Genomic DNA, 19,007 nt, shown 5'->3' with positions numbered 1-19,007 from the left:
AATTCTATTCCTTTTAATTTTCATAGAACAAATAATATCATCATTTTTATGTTATAAACACTACTGCAGGGAGAGGTTCTGGCTGTACACCAGAATTATCATTCTCATTAAAAATGCATGAGGCGCCTGGGTGGCTCAGTGGGTTAAGCGTCTGCCTTTGGCTCAGGCCTCATGATCTCAGGGTCCTGGGATCGAGCCCTGCATCAGGCTCCCTGCTCAGCGGGGATTCTGCTTCTCCCTCTCCTTCTGCCTCCCCACCACCCCCCACTCATGCTCTTGCTGGCTCTATGTCTCTCTCTCTCTCAAATAAATAAATAAAATCTTAAAAAAAAAAACCTAAAAATGCAAATTCCTGGGCCAGAATCCCAGAAAGCCCCATCAGTAAGTGCAAAATGAAGCCCAGGAACTGTTTTTAACATTCTGTGCACCCCCGCCCCGTGAATTCTGATGCACTCGGTCTGGGTCCCCCTGTCTGGGTGCGGCATCTATCACAGGCTATTAAAAACACTCAAGTTTTGTTTTGTTTTGTTTTTTCTTTTTCCACCTTTCTGCTTGGTCACTCTGCCTTACAAGTTTCCCCACTTGGCTTTCTTTACATTATTTGGGAGAATTTAGTGTTATCTCTAGACTTGAGCATATTTCTGTATGTTCCTTCCCTGAGCCCTTAATAAAAGATTGTTACAGAAACTGAGAAAAGCTCCACCCCCCGGAGGGCTTATTTCTCCCAACTGACACGTGTGATTCTAAACAAGTTCTCTGCTATGACAAGTGTTTCCCTCCATCTAATAAGGACTCGTTTTAATCAGTTTTGGTTTGGAACCTTCTCAAGAGATTTGTTTAAAGTATAACTATATTATATATCCACAACTTTTCCACAAGCCTATATACCCCTTAAATAAAATTCATAAAAGGAAGAATGACGGCCTCCTATGGAATGTTAGTAGTACATGACATGTGCAAATCAAAGTGAATTCAAGACCAAGCTTCCTGCACAAAGCTGTCCCTGATCCCACCCCTCTGCTCCCCTATGCCCTGCCTACTCCTAAATGTGGGATCTCCTTCTAGAATCTCAGAGCATTACCAGTGCCTCTCTGACGGCAGTTGTCTGTTTCTGTCTTATATGCTGATTTCATGCTTACCCCGCTACCAAAGCTTAACTTCCTCAGAGATACAAAGCCTCACAGGGCATGCCCCATGAATAAGAAAATCATTGGCTATCTAGCCTCCTTTCCCTTTTCCATATATATATATGTGTATATATACACCTTAGGATGCACAGGGCCCTCTCACATCCACATAAGCTTTTTCTTCTTTCTCCATGGACCCACAGAGATTTTGTCTTTCCCTGGCTCTTTTCTATCTCTGCTCCTTCCAAACTGGTTGTTCAAAACACTTGCAAGATAGCCATTTCTAGCAACTGACTTCAGTAAGGGTATAGGCTGTCAACTGCCATAACTCAAGGCCATCCTCTTTCTCAGCATTTTCTTGGGTTATTGCTTTGATCCAGAGCTTCTGAGCTGCCCTGGAGAAAGGCTCATGCACCTCGTCCTGCAGGAGAGTCTTACTGTACTCCAGGTGGTGCCTCTCCAGAATGGAAGATCCATGCAGCCTTGCTAATGGAGACGTGGATCTAGGAGGAAGAGGATATGCCATAAGTTTAGCTGCTTAGAGATTACAGTATAGAGTCTTTACTCTCTGAGGACGTTTTCCATTTCTTCCTTCTCCCTCTCCTCTAATGACTGTGAAATGATCGAAAGTAACACATCGGGACTGATGTTTTAGATTTAGAACATGAGAATACGCTCTTTAAAAAAACTCTTAAAAAATTTGTTGAATGCATACAATGACTGAATTATTTAAATTAGGAAGTTTGGTTCATCCCCTGCATCTTTAAAATCTTTAGGTTCCCTGGAGCTTACGGCACTGGCCTGCGACTCTCAGAACATGGAACAAACCTGTTGAAGGCCCACAGATCATTTGCATGGAAAATGTTTATTAAGAATTTCCAGGAACTGGGGCACCTGTGTGGCTCAGTCGGCTAAGCATCTGCCTTCGGCTCAGGGCATAATCTCAGGGTCCTGGGATCGAGCCCCGCATCAGGCTCCCTGCTCAGTGGGGAGCCTGCTTCTCCCTCTCCCTCTCCCCCCACTCTCAAGCTCTCTCTCACTCTCTCTCTCAAATGAATAAATAAAATCTTTAAAAAAAAGAATTTCCAGGAACCAAAATAAAAATAATTATAAAGTGATCATTTCTTTCCTCCTTCAGGACAGGGATATCAATTTTAAAGTTAAAATTCCCATTTGTTAATGGTTAGGTCACAGCTTTCTATAAGTGGGGACTGCAGTCTTGGGTTCCCTGTCTTCCTTCAAGTCTTTCTGTTTGAGGAAGGGGAAACCCTCAAAAATAACAGGGAGAGAGAGGAAGTGATGGAGAGAGGCTGAGGCCAAAGGCTTACACAGGTAATGTGAAGACTTTGTTATAGAAATATGGAACGAATAAATAATTTTAAGAAAGGAAGAAATCAGAGATAGGGGCGGCAGCCTTAGTAGAGAAGTTTCATCTTATTTCAGAAAGAACAGAACTTTAGGGAGTAGAGGAGATAGTTAACAGGTCACTAACAAGTCTGGTAACCCACATGCACTAGTTAGGGAACAATCAGACTGTGTCTGAGCAATATGATAATTGATGATAATTTTAGCCCATATTTAAATACCTCCTCTGTGTCAGTGCTGGAGATTTTAAAAATTAATTAAAGCTTGATTCCAGTCAGAAAAGAATGGTGTCCTTAATTCCTTTGGGTTTAAAATCAAGAAAGATTTCTGGGGAGTTAGCGATACACCCAGTCTCGGAATAACACCTTCCCAATTACTTATTAATACAAAGGAGAAAATGTACCTTACATAAAGAGATCTCCTGGATATTGCCCATAAATAATTTAACTAAACCTCATAAATAATGGGACAAATTGCTATCATGGGCCTCCTGATGTGCTGAGAAGGGCATCATCCATGTTGAATTCCCACCAAAAATGTTTACCCTGAGTCTGGTAATCAGGAAACCATTGGGAAAACCCAAATTGAGGGCTTTCCTGCACCAGAACTGGCCTAGACTCAAAAATGGCAATATTCAGAAAGACACAAGAAGGTTGAGGAGCTATTCCAGATCAAAGAGATTAAAAATACTGGACAACCAAACACAAGGGGTGATCCTGGATTAGATCCTGAATCAGAGGAGATAAAAAGCTATAAAGGACATTATTGGGAAAATTGGAATCATTTGAATAAACATTCTATATTGGATAATAGTATTGTACCAATGTTAAATTTCCTCAGGGTGATCATCATGTTGTGTTTCTATGGGCAAATGTCTCCCTTATTCTTAGGAGACACATGCTGAAACATTTCGGGGTAAAATGTCATGATGTCTGCATGACTCACAGATGGTTCGGTAAAAAGAAAAAGAACTAATTTATATACATACATAGACACACACACATATGTATAGACATTTGGAGAGAAAATGAATTTGGCAAGATATTTTTAAGGTAAATTTCAGAGATGTTATTAAAAGTTTCCATGGGATACTGAGAAAAAATATTTTTTTAAATCACACCACCCATCGGGGTGGCTGGGTGGCTCAGTCGTTAAACGTCTGCCTTTGGCTCAGGTCATGATCCCAGGGTCCTGGGATTGAGCCCCGCGTCGGGCTCCCTGCTCCGCGGGAAGCCTGCTTCTCCCTCTCCCACTCCCCCTGCTTGTGTTCCCTCTCTCGCTGTCTCTCTCTCTCTCTGTCAAATAAATAAATAAATAAAATCTTTAAATCACACCACCCATCAATAATTCTCTGAATTTTGGAAGTCTGGCAACAGTAAGCTTGAAGTATGGAAAATAGCTAGTTTAGACTGTGTGACTGTCCTGGGAGAAAAATAACCAAAGGAGAGAAACTCAAGCAACAGAGATCATGGTGTGACTTGACTAGCCAACCTACCAGTTTTCCTGGTCTTTTCAAGAATGATTTTTGGAAATTAAGACTACAACAAGGGCAAGTGTTGGTAAGAAAGTGCTAAGGGGTTCTTTTAAGGTAGATGAGTAACATCCCAACTTCCTGAAGAAATCTGAGGATTATAGTGGAGGGGGGGGCCACCACTGTCAGTATTCCCTGGAGAATTTTGAGGTGGTGGAGGAGATGACTGAAGACTGGATACAAGTAAATTTTATCCTAAAATTTAAGAAGCCGAAAATGACACAATCTGTAGATGACAGAACAGGAAGATTGACCTTTATCTCTGAAACAGTTTAAACTATTTCGGAGTTTGTGAGCACTTACAGAATAATCATTAGGAAATCCCAGAGAAGGTTTAGAAGGAGAACATGAGGCCAGGTTGATGTTATGGACACTTCTGTGACAGGGTTGGTGGGAGCGGAAGGCCATGGACGCCCTGTGTCTGGATTTCAGCGAAGCAGTTGACAGGACACCTCAGGATATCTGCAGTAGGTGCTGTAATAGTGAGTGTATCCACTCATACAGCTGGGCGGCAGAGCCCAATGAGTGTGCTTAACTGACTGTCTTCAACCCTGGGAGTAGGTTTCCAGGCTGGAAACCCTGGGCCCCAAAATTTTGCCCTTGCTCTTGTTCTGATGCATAATTTTTATCAGTGACTTGAATGAATATTAATGGAAATCATGACTAATTTTCCAATGATAAAAAACTGGAAAAAATAACAAATCCATTGGCTGACAGAGTGTGACAAATGGCGATTTCAATTAAGAGTGAAATGAAGAATCAAGAAGATGAAATTTAATTAAGATGAAATATAAACCACTTCAGATCCCGTCTGGATTATTGTGTTAAACCCTAAGACCCGCATTTAAAGAATGACATAAAAACACTAGACTGGATTCACAGAAGAATAGCAGATAAAATGACATGTGTGGAAACTGTTACATATAAAATGGTTTAAACAACTGGGTGTGTGCAACCAGGAAAGGAGGGGGGAGAAGAGATAATTCTCTTTAATATGAAGGAATGGCCTGTGGTTGAGAAATTATACATATTCTAGCAGCTCCAGAGAGAGACCTGAATGGGACAAACAGATGTGATAGGGAGACCAATTTCAGTTCAGTATCATGAAGAACATCCAACCATCAGAATCACCTAAGAGAAGAGCGGTGTGGCCTGTGGGCCATTATGGGAAAAACCGGATGTGGACTCGAGGACGTCGGGAGGAAGGCAGTCGAGGAGAGGCCTGCGTTGGATGCGGGATGGGATAAATTCTAACATTCCTCATATTTTTGTCCCGGTAACGGCGTTTCTTTGGGGACAAGATGGAGGAGAGTAAAGAGGCAGAAAGACAAGAGGGCTGAAAACTTAAATGAGAAGAGGGGGTGAAAGGAACGAAGGAATCAGTAAGCTTAGACACGAGTGAAGCAGAAAACAAACTGGCTGGCAAAGTGAAGGGAACAAAGGGAACAGGAGAGCCGGAGGGAACAAGAGACATCTGAAAATCGCAAGGTTTTTAAGGCATTGTCAGAGGGTGGGCTAAGGCTGGCTGACGAGGGTGGAAACCAGACCAAGGGGGCCAGACATTTTGGAGACAAGAAATCGGACCACGGGCACAAGGTCCAGCCAGGAAGCAGAGTCATCTGTGTCCCCGGCTGCTTCATGTCACCCTCCATGGCGACCTGATTTGTCACCATCGATATGGGAATAATAATCGTGTTTCATTCAACCTTTTCATGAACTGCTTTTGCCAATGTCATGTCTCCATATCTCTGTGGACTCCTGAGCAATTCTTCCAGAACAACAGGGATGTGAAGAGCCTCAGCGAGCATCACTACTGAAGGACAGCGTGCAGCAAGACTGTGTGTGAGCACGGTGGCGTAGCCGAGCTGCCAGAACCAAGGACACCCGTGCTGAGGTGCCCGCAGCGGGGAAACCTGCACACGGGTCCCAGTCCTTCCACGGCCACATATTCTCACAGAGAGAAATGGCGGGAGACGTTCAGCTGATGGATGGGGGGACCCGCCCGGACCCCACGTGCCCCGCCAAAGCAGAGACCTCAGAGGTCGCTGCGTCCTTCCTGGAGGCCAGATGCCACATCCAATCTGGCAAGTTGGACTTGGCCTCTCTGAGCTTGTTTCTTCCTCAGTAAAAGAGGGAGGTGACAGTCGCTCCCAGGCGGGAGTGCCGCGAGGCCTCAAGGAGGTGATGAGTGCCAAGTTCTTAGCGTGGGGCAGGACTGGGAGCTGCCTCGGAGCCGAGGTGGCTCCTGCACTGGCGAGCAGAGGAGAGGGAGGGAGCCCAGCACTGTCAGGAGCCTGGCGTGCAGGAGTGAGGAGGGGGCGCGCCCGAATCCCTGGAGAGGAAGCCGTCCGTTGCCCGAGGCCACGGTGCCAATCCTCTCTTCAAGACAAAGCCCCATAGCTAGAGTTGCTGAAGGTGAGAAGTCACGGCTCGCAAGGCGCTTTTCATTCACTGAGGAGATTGTTCTTGAGCACCTACTATGTGGTTTCAGATCAAATTTCATTTGATTCCCACAACAGTCTTTGAGGGGTGGGATATCCTGCCCCTTCTGTGGTTCACAAACAGAATCTCAAATAGACCAAGTGACTTGCCCAAACTCCCCAACCAGGAAGTGGTTGGACCCCACAAATCCAGACTTCCAAGCTTGTTCTCTCTAAAATGCCTGGTGCCTCTGCAGAGGGGTAGGTGGTGTGTCAGAGATGAGGATACAGTGTGTCTAAGTCAAACAGAGCAGCTTAAAAGCCATGATCAAGGAGCTCAGCTGGCCACTGGCATTGTTGATGAATTTTGAAGAGTGTCAGTGACATCATAATAATACTCGGTATTTATTTACTGCCCAGAGGCTACCATGAGCCGAATGCTTTATATGCCTGATCTCATTTAATCTTTACAACTATCTTACTTGTTAGGTACCATTGTTAACAATTCTTACTTTCCAGATGAGGAAGTCGAGGCTTACAACTTGTGAACCCAGGGAGCCCACATCTATCTGAGCTGAGAACGCGCACCCTCATTGTTGCCCTCGGTTGGGGCAGGAGGGGAAGGCGGCAGTGAAGATAAGATGCCAGGCCAGCTGCCGGAGAGCTCGGGAGCCACAGAGGAACCAGGGGAGGGAAGGGGAGTAAGCCCAGGAAGGAATGCCCTCTGGCTTGAGCTGGGGGTTGGGGTTCCACGGCGGGGTACGCGTGTAAGCCCGAGGCTGGTGCACTTTCATATATGAACTCCATACTCTGACTAACCACATTGGCGAAAGGAGGAGTGAAGGCATTTATGAATAAGGCAGGGCACGTCTAGAAATGAAAACCACGGGGGAAGGGGGCTGTGGGCGGCAAGCATCCAGGGAGAAAGAGCAGACATTTATCATGAGGGCTGAGTCTCTGAGGGAACAGATCGTGGCCCTGAGTTTCCTAAACGTGATAAAGAAGAGCTGACAAAGCTAAGAGACAGAAACAGGTTCTCTTCTCCCCCAAGGCGCCTTCAAGCGTCACCAGTACATGTCACTTACTTCATCTGATACAAATTATTGGTGCCTCTGTGGTCAATGTCATGGCAGAAGGCAGCAGCGAGCATGGCGAAGGCTTCAAGATCCGTATAGTATTTCTTTAGTCTCCCTGTCTAAAAAAAAAAAAAATATATATATATATATATATATATATTTACTTAGATGAATACACCTCTGAGCAGGTGCACTGAGGCCTGCCTGCAAAGGAGAAGATGACCTGCTGTGTTTTTAGAGCAAACTGGCTTTACATCTTGGGTATTGCAGCTCATTCCCGGCAATTACAAAACCCAGCAGGTACCTGACGTTTCCTTTAAGGAGGTAAGTGTGTGAATGCTACGGGCTAATCCAGCCACGTGCCCAGGGATACCCGTGTTCCCTGGCATCATCTACAGGGGAGTTTGGGGTTTATAGGATCCAAAATTACTGATCTAAAACGATGGACCTTGTCCACTTGTCATCACGCTCGCGAGGGAAGCGTGCAGGTTTCCCGTGGTTTGCAGCTCTCTGCACCTACCATGAGCAGCGTGAACATGGTCTGCCCCACATTGAAGCCGTGCCTCCAGTTGTGGTAGGTGATGGAGCGGTACCCTTTCCTCACCGTGTACATCCACCTGGTCAGAACCTGCCGCCCAAACAAGACAGCTCCATTCAGACTTTGGAATTGAATTCTAAAGGTTAGAAGGTCTGTGACCATCTTATCTAAGAAGATAGGTTGGTCCTGTTTACAGGGTTTAAGCTGATATATTTACAAAGTTAATAATCATTGAAAACCCAAACGGAAGTTAATCTTTTGAACCACGGGAAACACAGGCGGGGGCAGCACCGGTATCTCACAATACTTTCAATTAAACACTATCTGACCTTGACGGGTACTTTGAATTTCTCCACCACATTGATTTCAAAAAACAGCCGCAGCCCACACTTAATCAGTTCGTGCTCTGTGATGGGGAAGTCGCTGAAGCGGAATTCGTACAGGTCCACCGCCTGCGGGTCCGGCAGTTCCTCTTTCTGTGGAGACAAGGACGGGCTGCTTTGGATTACATGCCTCTTCACCCCCTCTGCTCTCCTCTATTCTACATGGGGCGTAAAGCAGAATGAGCATGAAAGGGGACCACGTGCAATCCCCCGAGCCTCTGTGTGCCGGGCCCCGGGCCCATGCGAGGGACGTGTGTGATCCTCACAACAAGCCTGCGCCACCGTCCCCAGTTTCCAGAGGGTGACACTGAGACTCAGCTATATAAAGAAACTTCCTGGGCGATGGAATTCAATTCCGAATCCATCCCCAGTGGCTGTTTTCTGTCGCTGGTGCTAAAGAAAATGTTTCGTTGCAACAGCCCAGCCCATTTTCAGTACCCAACTTCTCTTTTCTCCTCTTCCAGAAATACTCGGGAAACAGTAAACGATCGCTTAATTCATTCCTATCCTGTTCTTTACCTGCTCGGTGGACTGTGGGCTCTGCCACGTGGGATCGAGGTGTCTTATTTGCCGTGGCTCCCAGCGTCCACGGGGCCTGTGCCAGGGAGGTGCTTGGGAAATGTCTATGGAATGAATGACGCCTCATTCACCCCACACCTTGTTAGGATCGAGGACTGTGGATAAAACAGTGAACTCGGCATATGATGATTGACATAGCCAGGGAAATAAAAATGTGGATCTCGCCCTTAGGGAACTTAGCTTATTGAAATGGTTCTAAAATACAGATCATTGAAAGGTGAGAGCTTAGAATACTCACAGAGCATAACATCCAGGGCCCAGGGCTGGGGGAAGAAATTGAAGGCAGGCTGGAGGGGGAATTAGAGTAAGAGAGATTCTGGAAGGATGTGGATTCAGCTGATTTGGTGGAAGTCAGGGAGGAGACCATCGCAGGGGAAGAGAGAAAACTCCAGGAGGGAGAAGCTAGCAAGAGCTTTGCGGGTCCACCAGATGTGCACGCAGGAGCAATTTGGTCCAATGGGTATTTACTGAGCCTGTCCTAAGTCCTTTACACCGTGCTAAGGCCACGTCCCTCAGCAAGTTTAAGGTTTCCCAGGGGAAATATTTCATGCTCTATTTTATACAAATTTCAATACCAAATGGTAGATGGCTGTTTTAAGTAAAATTATGGTTTCTCATCCCTTAAGCCCTGAGTCTGGGTTGGTCTCTCACCCTCGTCCTTCTCTCCCTTCCCCGGGGCTCCCAGAACCCTGTGATTCTTTCTCACCCGTGCTAGTCTCGGACTGGTCACTTTAGGCAGAGATGATTTTTTTCGCCCTGTAAAGCAATGGTTTGGAGCCAAGAGACCAGCCTTCAGTTCTGGGTTCAGATTAGCTGCATCTCCCAGACTGAACAAGCCTCAGTGTTCTCATCTGTGAAATGGGAATAACAATAGTAACATTTTTGTCTTTGCTCTCTTAATTGAAAAGCAATGCAATTTCATCTGCCTGCATCACAGAGAATTAATGGAGATTCAGTTCACAAAACCCCTTTCTCATAGGACCCACCTATGTCCTTTGCTACTCCTTCTTGTCACCTTCTTTGTCTCTCCAAACCCTCCCAGTTTCTTTGCTCATGTAGGTTCTTCTGTTTCTCTCATTCATTTATCATTTATTCATTCAACAGACATTTATCGGTTCCTATCTGTGTTGTAGGCATTATGGATGAATAAAGCAGACACTGTCACTGACCCTGAAACATGCATTCTCTTGGGAAGAGACAGACAATAAGCACATCTTTTAAAAATCGGAGTGGGAGAAGGTTAACGGGGTGTGGTAGGGAGTACCCCATGCCACACAGACTCCCTGCTGGAGGTTTGTCTCAGCCCTACAGTTTGCAGAGTGAAGATAAGATGTAAAAATGATTTTAATGCATTAAAGACTCAGTCACACTAAAGTGTAAATGTGCATTTTAGCAGGAAACCAAGGAAGACGTTCTCAGAAGTGTGACTCCCAGGCCCCATTTGCAGTAACAGTCAAGCCAATAAAAGAGTAGTTTAGTACAAAAATTATAGGTTTTGAAGAACAGTTGTTTTAAAATCTGTGGTACAGAGGGTCGATAAAAAATAAAGGCTTTTGGTTGATCCGCTAAGTAGGAACTCTGGGCACCCACGGCCAGCTTTCTCCTTTCGGCAGGAACCACAAAGTTAAGCCATGATAAGGACAGTTGGGAGCGCCTGCCGTCCCACTCGGCTCTGAAGCTGCTCTGCCGGCACGTGCTGAGGCTGGCTTGCTCCATCTACTCCCAGAAGGGTCCCCTGGGCACCTGAGGGGGCCTTTTCCCGGGTCCCCGTGAGCCAGGCTATCTTGGTCTTGCCGCCTGCCCACCAGGCCTCCCCCCACACCCCCGCCCCGGCTCACAGCAGCTGGCCTCAGTTTCCCAAAGACCACATGCTCTCTTGTGTCCCCATGTCCTGGTCTGTACTGTCTTGCTTCCCCTTCTCCCCTCCAGCCGTCCCCAAGCCCCTGGCTTCAACCTCTGCCCAGGCGAACCCTGCTTTCCCATCAAGCCTCCTTGCCCCAGCTCCCATCTTGCATGAGTAGAAGCAGGCCCTTGGCCTCCCTGGGCCTTTGGTGCTCACGCTCTGGAAACTCGTCCACGCGGGGCCGTATCATTGCCTGTATTTTATCTCCATAATGAACAGGCCTTCTTGAGCCACATAGGACCAGACTGTACTACCTTTTGTGCTCGGGAAGGTAGAGTGCACCTCGGTAACTACCGACTGAATGAACAACACGGAATTAAGGATGGGTGACGGAGGTGCTTCTTTGGGAAGTCCTCCCTGGATCTACAGCATAATCGTGAGCCGCAGGGCTTCCTGAAATGTCCCAGAGAGGAGGGAAGGTAGGGGGAGGACTTGCCTCACCTCCTTTGCCTGCATCAGTGCGGGTTAACTCGGTCCTCCTTGTAAAACAAAACTGCCACTGGCATCCATGACACTAGAAACTCGCTAGTTCTCCAGTTAGAGGACGAAGGACCTTACGTCGGAGAAGCAATAAAATGGGCAGAGAACCAGTGGCTTTACAAAGAAACACCTGTTTGAGTATAAAATCTGCTCCAGGCTTGTCCCAAATCATTACCGCCTAAAACTTAGGAACTCAAAAAGCAAACAATCACGTATTTCAGAGAGGTTCTCCAAAAATTATGATCTCCAATTACCATGATTGCATTTTCACTGCAAGCATTTTCACTGCAAACATTTTTGCCACATAACTAATTGGCTACAAGGCAATTTTTGCCGTAGAAAATGAAATCACAAAAAATAAGAGAGGGACATTCATTAAAAAGGATGTAATGAGGGGCATCTGCGTGGCTTAGTCAGTTAAGCATCCTACTCTTGATCTCAGCTCAGGTCTTGATCTCAGGGTCATGAGTTCAAGCCCATATTGGGCTCCATGCTGGGCATGGAGCCTACTTAAAAAAATAAAAAATAAAAAATAACATAAAAAAGGATGTAATAAAACACAAAAAATGAATAACAAAATGAAAAAGACTTTATTGTAAAATAAAAAAATATTTGAATATATTTAAAATGTATAGGGTAGATTCATGGCAACATGGTGCAAATAACTGATTTTATTCTGTGGATTGAACCTAAGCAACTGTCTTTAAAGACATTCGTTCAGAGTAGTATATATATATATATTTTAACTTATTGATTTATCTCCTCTTTGGCATACACTTTCTTTTTTCACTAAAATTTCTTCCTTCATTAAGAGGGGCATCAGTTTCCAAATACTAGGATGCATATTTATAACAGAGCTTTGTATTGTGTTGTGAAAGCCTTCCCCACCGTTGTTTGTTCTTGGCAGATTGTCCCACGTCTGCTGATAGACGTTCCAAAGTTCTATGGAAAACGCGGAAGAAACGCTAACGTTATAACGCTGATGTGTTTGTAACGGAGCTTTGGTCACTGTAACTGGTGTGCTCCCATTTCCTGGGTCGTCTGGTGTGCAGCCTGGCTCCACACTCTAGTCACTGAACTTTCTAGCAGGTCCGTATACGGAATTGTCATCATCCATTACTTTAAGACCCCACCTCGTCTACTGATCACTGCATAGACCACTAGGAGGGCTAGCTGAGGTCTAAATATAAAAATGAGAGTAAAAATGGAGAAATGAAACCAAACTGACAACTCTGCTGAAGGCAGTTGGTTCATGTTGACTCATGAAGAAAGGAGACTGTCAACCAGTTATTTTATCTTTTACGACAAAATTGCCTTACAAACCAATCAGTTATGCAGCGAAAATGTTTGCCCTGAAATGCTTGCAGCAAAGATGTCTATGGCAAAGAAGTTTAGGGCAAAACTACCTAGAACCAAACATAGGATGAATAACCTATATTAATATAGGTTATTATTAATTATATATAATATTAACTATATTAATAACTGGAAGAGAAGTTCTTTCAACTCGAAATGATAGGGGTGGCCTAATGGCAACAATAGGAGAGAATTGCATTCCTCCAAGTTCCAGAAGGAAGAAGCCAGAGATGGCAGAGGACAGTTGTGCCTTGGAGGGTCTATGTTCTACTGTATATTTGTCATGTCTTCTGGGGTGACCACGGTGCAATCCAAAGCTATTAAAATAAATAAGGCCATGATATCCTTAGAGTTTGTGCCTGTGTTTCCTTATGTGGAAGTCTGGTTTCTGATTCTAAATTATCTTTGTGGATCGGACTGTAGGAGACAAGGAGGAAGAAATGCAGAGAACCAGAAGATCACTCTTTATAAGAAATCTTTTCTTTTTAGCCTTTAAAGGTGCCAGAGAAGAGGAAAGTCAACACTTACTTGAGAAATGAGAATATGTATCCTCATATATTTTATTTAAAAGGTGTTAAGGATAGAAGTAAAACACTTACCAAAATTGTGACAAGCTGTTTTTCTTCACAGTCTTCAATTACATCTATATTTAACTTCTCTTTAATTTTCTAAAATGTAAAAGCAATCGAGGTGTGAAATTCCTATAAAGAAAATTCCTATCTGATTCCTCTACTCTTAAAATTGGTTTAAAAGGTTTTAAATTACGTTGTAATGGGTTCCATGCAAAGATGTATTCTGGATACAAAAAAGACCTATAGCATTATTATGAAGAATTTTCTCCAAAAAAACACAACACAAAAATATAATTGATTTCTTTATTCCCCTCAAATGTAAAATTTAACAGTGACTGTCTTAGAGAGAGACAGAGGGAGAAATGTGAGCTGTTTGTATGTAGGCAAGAAAGAGAGAAAAATTTGTTTTTCTATGAGTTTTTCTATTTTTTCATTTGTTTTTCTATGCATTTATAGCAATTTCCCTTTACCCTCCCCAGATTTTCTCATTTTTAACATCTCAAACTGTCAAATAAAATTTCTCTTAACCTTCAAACCACCCAGCAAAACCAAAACCAGAAAAAAGAAAAAAAAACCCCAAGAAAATTGCACCTACACGCACATTCAGAGAACTAGGGAAATAAAAGGAATAAAGATAATGGGTGTGTGATATTTTCCCTTCATGTGGTGGTGATTAGAACATTGTTAGTAAATATCTACTTGCTTCTCCATCATCCATGATATTGGTCTTGGCCACATTTGGCCAATGAGACTTTTAGTGAATGTGACACGAATGAAGACTTGAAATGAGCTTGCACACTTGGGCTTATTCTCCTGCACTTCTGACATCACCATAAGAAGAACACTTCTCAGATAGCTGCTGGTCAAGAAGGATGATATATGCATAGAGCAAACCAAACTCACAGCTTAGAGCCAAGCCCAACTAAGAATCAGTTGAAGCCTGTCATCCTACCAATGCCTGAGTGAGAAATCGATGTTTATTGTTGATTCCACTAAGATGTTATAGTTGTTATGCAGCATTATGTGGCAACAGCTGACCGGTACATTTCCCTTCCTGGAAATATTTTTTCCTTGCTAACATACTTGAATCTAGAAGCCATTCCTCCAGCTCCTACTGACCCAGGAGCTGTTTTTTAAATATTATTTTTTTTATTTTTTAAGCAGAGTGCTATTCCAACCAAGCAGCCGAGAAGTCTAATAAGGTTCTGTGTCCGCTGGGCCACCCAGGTTATCCCCAAAACTTCCTTCTTTGTCTCCTCTTCCTTAGCCCAGGATTAAACCTATTCTCATTTGTCAGACCTCTAGGTAATTAGGCAAATTCCAGAAGCTGTGCTTAGATGCCACCAAATGTCCACAGAACTGAATTCCCCCACTTACCAAAATAGACTTGATTTCATCAGGAGTGGCTTTTGTCTGGCTCATGAGCATTTCCTGAGCTATATCCTTTCTGTTTTCCAGCTTATTCATTTTATCATAGGTGTCAGTATTTAAAAGAGACCATCCAAGAAATTGTGTGAGAGTCTGAAATGGATAAAATGTGACTCAATTCTCTACAATTGAAAAATTGATTTGGAGGCAACCATCCACATTCTGTTCCATCAATCAGTCTCCTTCCCACCATCAACAACCCAGCTTCTTATTTCCATCTAAGAAAAAACATACTAATAATCAGCCCCAGACAATAAAACTGGCTAAGCCCTTGCTTTTCAAAATGCACCACGCACTGTGAATAATTTATTAGAGGAGAGGAATTACAAATATCCAGTAGAATAAAGCACAGCCTGAGACTCAGAGGATTGGGGGTGACAGCAAGAATGACAAAGAATAGAAGGTGTGGGAAAAGGAGATAGAAAACTTCTTTCTGATTTCCTCATATTGTAAAGAATTTTGATTAAGCCAAAGTTCAATCTTGGGAAGAAAATGTTGCAGTCTACAGACGTCAGGAAACGGAAATGACACAATGGGCACATATTGACCACAACCATGTGTGACTCATGCCTTAATTGCCCTTCAACAACATCCCTCCAGAGTAACAAATAATTACGCCGCCTCCATTGTTTCATGAATTTCATTTACCTCCATTATTTTATAATTGCACTTACCTCAGTAATGTGTTCATCATACTCATCGAAAGGTTTTCCATCTTTCCTGTTATAAAATGTAGCTACTCCCACAATATCTTCTTTCTTGTTGACAATAGGCAGGGATAAGACATTTTTAATGACCCAACCAGTTTCATCTACAGGTCCTTTCTACAAACAATAAGGATATTCAGATTATGCTTTGACTTTTAATTTTGAAATAACTATAGATTCACAGGATGTTGCAAAAGAAACGTACAGAGAAGTGGCATGCACCCTTCACCCAGTTCCCCCAGTGGGAACAGCTTATGTAACTGTAACGCACTATCAAATCCAGGAAATAGAGATTGATACAATCCATGGAGCTCACTCAGACTTCACTAGATGCACGTGTACTTATTTGTGCATGCGTGTGTGTGTGTGCAAATTCATCACACGTGTAGCTATGTGCACCCCTCAGAATTGAGATACAGAACTAACACAGCACCCCAAGTCTTCTCTGAGCTACCCTCTCACCACCTTCCCCCCAACCTAGGCTACCTTTAAAGAAAGAATAATCTAATCTCTCTGTCCGATGCACAATTCCACCCTATGTCAGAACGTGGCTAGGACTAATAGCCATAAAAGTATTCGAGCACATGTGATTACATGTACTAGAACCAAGCGTCTGCATTGTGACAACCCTAAGCTCTTCTCTTTGTTCCCCCCAGCACTTACCTCTATATCACCTCAGTGTTCCCTAGTCACTTTTTCTGTCCCTCAACACCTGTTTAGTGAATTCCTCATATTAAATTCTCTCTGTTGAAATACCCAGTGTGGTTTCTGTTTTCCTGACTGAGCCCTCAAAATAGGCTTCTTTCTGTTCTGGGGTGCTGCCCCACTTAGTGAATGTCTGTCGAGTCCCTGTGATGGGCCTGGGCTAGTTGCTGGGGCTACAAAGAGGAAAAAATCACAGGCCCTAACCTCCAGATGGTAACATTCTAGTGGGGGATGCAGACACAGAAGTTCAGGACAGTTTCTTAAAGTGTGGCCCAAGGACAATGTGCAATAGACTTTTTTTTTTAAGCTTGTTTCATAATTTTGGGATGTGCATCTTAAATAAGCTCCCCAGGTAATTCTGATGTCCTCTGACGTCTGAGATCTGTGGTGTGGCACCCGCATGGTCTGAGCAAGGCAAAGGTAGCCAAGCACTGAGCACGCCATGCTATTCCTTCTTCTGCTTCCTGCAGCATCATTAGCCAAGACTCAGAGGCCCAGGCTGTCTTGCCTCTCCCGTGATGCCTTCTCTCACCCATATGGAACTTCTCTTTTTCAGAATTCTATCAGCGCTTAGAGCCTGGAGCACAGTTAGAAGCTAGATAATTTCCAAATGCTTCGGAGTTGCTGATTTTTATCTGTGAGGCTATAGTCTAATCTTGCCAAAGAGCGTCTCACACACTGTCGAGCTCTGCAGAAGTGATGGGACAGTGGGGGGCGTGTGACAGGTGCTCAGTAAACAGCTGCTTATTAGTCGAAGTGTTCGTCTTTATACTTGGAATGAAAAGTGGAGAAACCAAACCTCAACTTATGTGTCCTAATGGTCAAAGCTTTGGGAAAAAATCAGTGCACAGTGGTTCTCAAAGTGTTTATCCTTGGAAAATACAGTGAAATGTTTCTACATGTATATTGCCACGTGGACTAGGGACAAAATCAATTGCAGAAAATATATCACCTGTGTGCAAAATAGTTTCACAACCGTAGCACCCTGTATATTTTTTAAAGCTTCCAAAACAAGCTTTAGTGACTATTTCTCAGTTTTCGGTAAATATTCATTTGTTGCCTGTTCATGTTCATGTGTTTCGCTATTACTAAGTTAGTTAGAGCTTGTTGACAGAAAAGTGGTAGAAGGAACTTAAGAATTAAGAAAAATTAATAGGACAAAAACTTAAAACTGAAGAAATTCTATGTGTTTTCTTTTTTCCTGTGAACTGAAGATCACTTTAATTGATATAAAGGAAAAACGCCTTCATCCACTTCAAGGAACTACCCTGAAGTTGTCTGCATCCAAATCATCGAGCCTGTGGATATGTTACTTCACGTGGCAAAGGAGCATTAAAGCCGCAGCTGAAATTAATGTTGCTCACCAGCTGCCCTTAAGATAGGGAAATTATCCTGGATTTTCCAGGTGGATCCAATGTAATTATAAGGCTCTTTAAAAGTATAAAAGAGAGTCAGAGAATCAGTGAAGAAGGTAACGGAAGCAAGGCTAGGGTGATGTTATCGCTGACTTTGGAGATGGCAGGAGACCGTGAGTCAAGAAATGCAGGGAGCTTCAAGAAGCTAGAAAAGATGAGGAGATGGGTTCTCCCCTACGGCTTCTAGAAAGGAACACAGTCCGGCCAACACCTTGATTTTAGCCCAGTGTGACCCATTTTGGACTTCTGACTCCAGAACGGTAAGACAATACGTTCTGCCTGAGTGGTGATTTGTTACAACAACAATAGGAAGCTGACGCACCAGGCCCCCTGAGGGGTATAGTTTGAGAACCATTGCCTTTGCAGGTTTGCTGTGACCATAGTTCACTTTGGATCAGTGGTTTTTCCACTAAACTTCCCAGGGACAAGAGGGACTAGTGCGAATAGAGGGGGGGCATGAGCAGGTGGAGAGACAGCGGGAGGGGGAGAGAGAGGTGGAGGAAGGAGGGTGGCCACCCTCTCCTGAGTCTGCTCTGTGGAATGATCCCCAGGGGTGGTGTCCCCGAGGAAGCTGGGAGGGAGTCTGAGGACTCGAGAACACCGTCAGATTCAGTCCCGACCTGGGGTAAGGACAGAGGGGCGGACGGAGGGTGCGGGGAGACCACAGTGCCATTGTCAGAGCTCCTGGGGCCAATGTTGCGGCGGGAGGAAGGAGCTGGTGTCTCCCAGCAATGCGCCTGCCTCAGTATCCCGGCCATGCTCAGCCAGCAGCTGGGGCGGCCCACGGGGAGCAGCCCGGTGCTCTGGCCACCGTGGATTTCCCAGCCCAGCAGCCATTGCACGGTCATCCGTCCCGCCGTCAGAGACCCCGCACTGGGGCTTCTCGGAGAGCTGGGAAGTTCCTATGGCCGGGAGGTCGGCAGCCTCCTGGCAGCCAGGGCCCTTGGAGCCACGGGTGGCTGCCCTCAAACCTCAGAGCCCAGCCCCGGGTCTCCTGGCTCAGCTCCCCTCCCCCCACGGCCAGACAACAGCTGCTGAGGCTCAGACGCTTTAAAAAGTGCGTGTCCCCATTCTTTCCTTCCTGCGCACTCTTTCCTGGCACCCAGCCGCTGTAAAGGTCAGGGTCAGGGCCGGCACAGCATGGTCACGACGAGGCTCTGGCTGCAAGGAGGGGGCAGCTGGAGCAAATGCGCCATATGGTGTTTGTGTGATTTCCACGTGGGTGAGCAGGGGGATGAGCAGGGAGATCGGAGGGAAACCTTCCAGGAAACTAGGCAGGTGCGCCTAGGTTTGCCCGGGCCCCGCTTGCAACAGGTGCTGCTCATCCAGGCCTCAGGCCCCAGGGGGCTGGCTTCTCCCTCAGGCAGAGATGGGGTGTGTGGGGGGATGTGTGTGTGTGTGGGGATGTGTGTGTGTGTGTGT

General features: G+C 44.9%; 1 protein-coding gene across 1 annotated transcript in view; it reads right to left on the bottom strand.

Moving 5' to 3' along the window:
- The window catches only part of PDE6C (phosphodiesterase 6C), a 47,251-nt gene that overhangs the window by 13,714 nt on the left and 14,530 nt on the right, over window positions 1-19,007 (bottom strand). Inside the window, exons 8-14 of the mRNA XM_032432335.1 lie at window positions 15,433-15,582; window positions 14,708-14,851; window positions 13,358-13,426; window positions 8,387-8,533; window positions 8,040-8,147; window positions 7,529-7,638; window positions 1,543-1,630 (exon numbers count right to left, since the gene is read on the bottom strand). Of these exons, the coding sequence (XP_032288226.1) occupies window positions 1,543-1,630; window positions 7,529-7,638; window positions 8,040-8,147; window positions 8,387-8,533; window positions 13,358-13,426; window positions 14,708-14,851; window positions 15,433-15,582 (816 nt within the window). The remainder of the gene's footprint in view (window positions 1-1,542; window positions 1,631-7,528; window positions 7,639-8,039; window positions 8,148-8,386; window positions 8,534-13,357; window positions 13,427-14,707; window positions 14,852-15,432; window positions 15,583-19,007) is intronic.

Source organism: Phoca vitulina, unplaced genomic scaffold (assembly GCF_004348235.1).
Source record: "Phoca vitulina isolate PV1807 unplaced genomic scaffold, GSC_HSeal_1.0 scaffold48, whole genome shotgun sequence".
In the NCBI taxonomy this organism is placed as follows: Eukaryota; Metazoa; Chordata; class Mammalia; order Carnivora; family Phocidae; genus Phoca; species Phoca vitulina.
The sequence above is the reverse complement of the archived record's forward strand: the minus strand, read 5'-3'. Positions and strand labels throughout refer to the sequence as shown.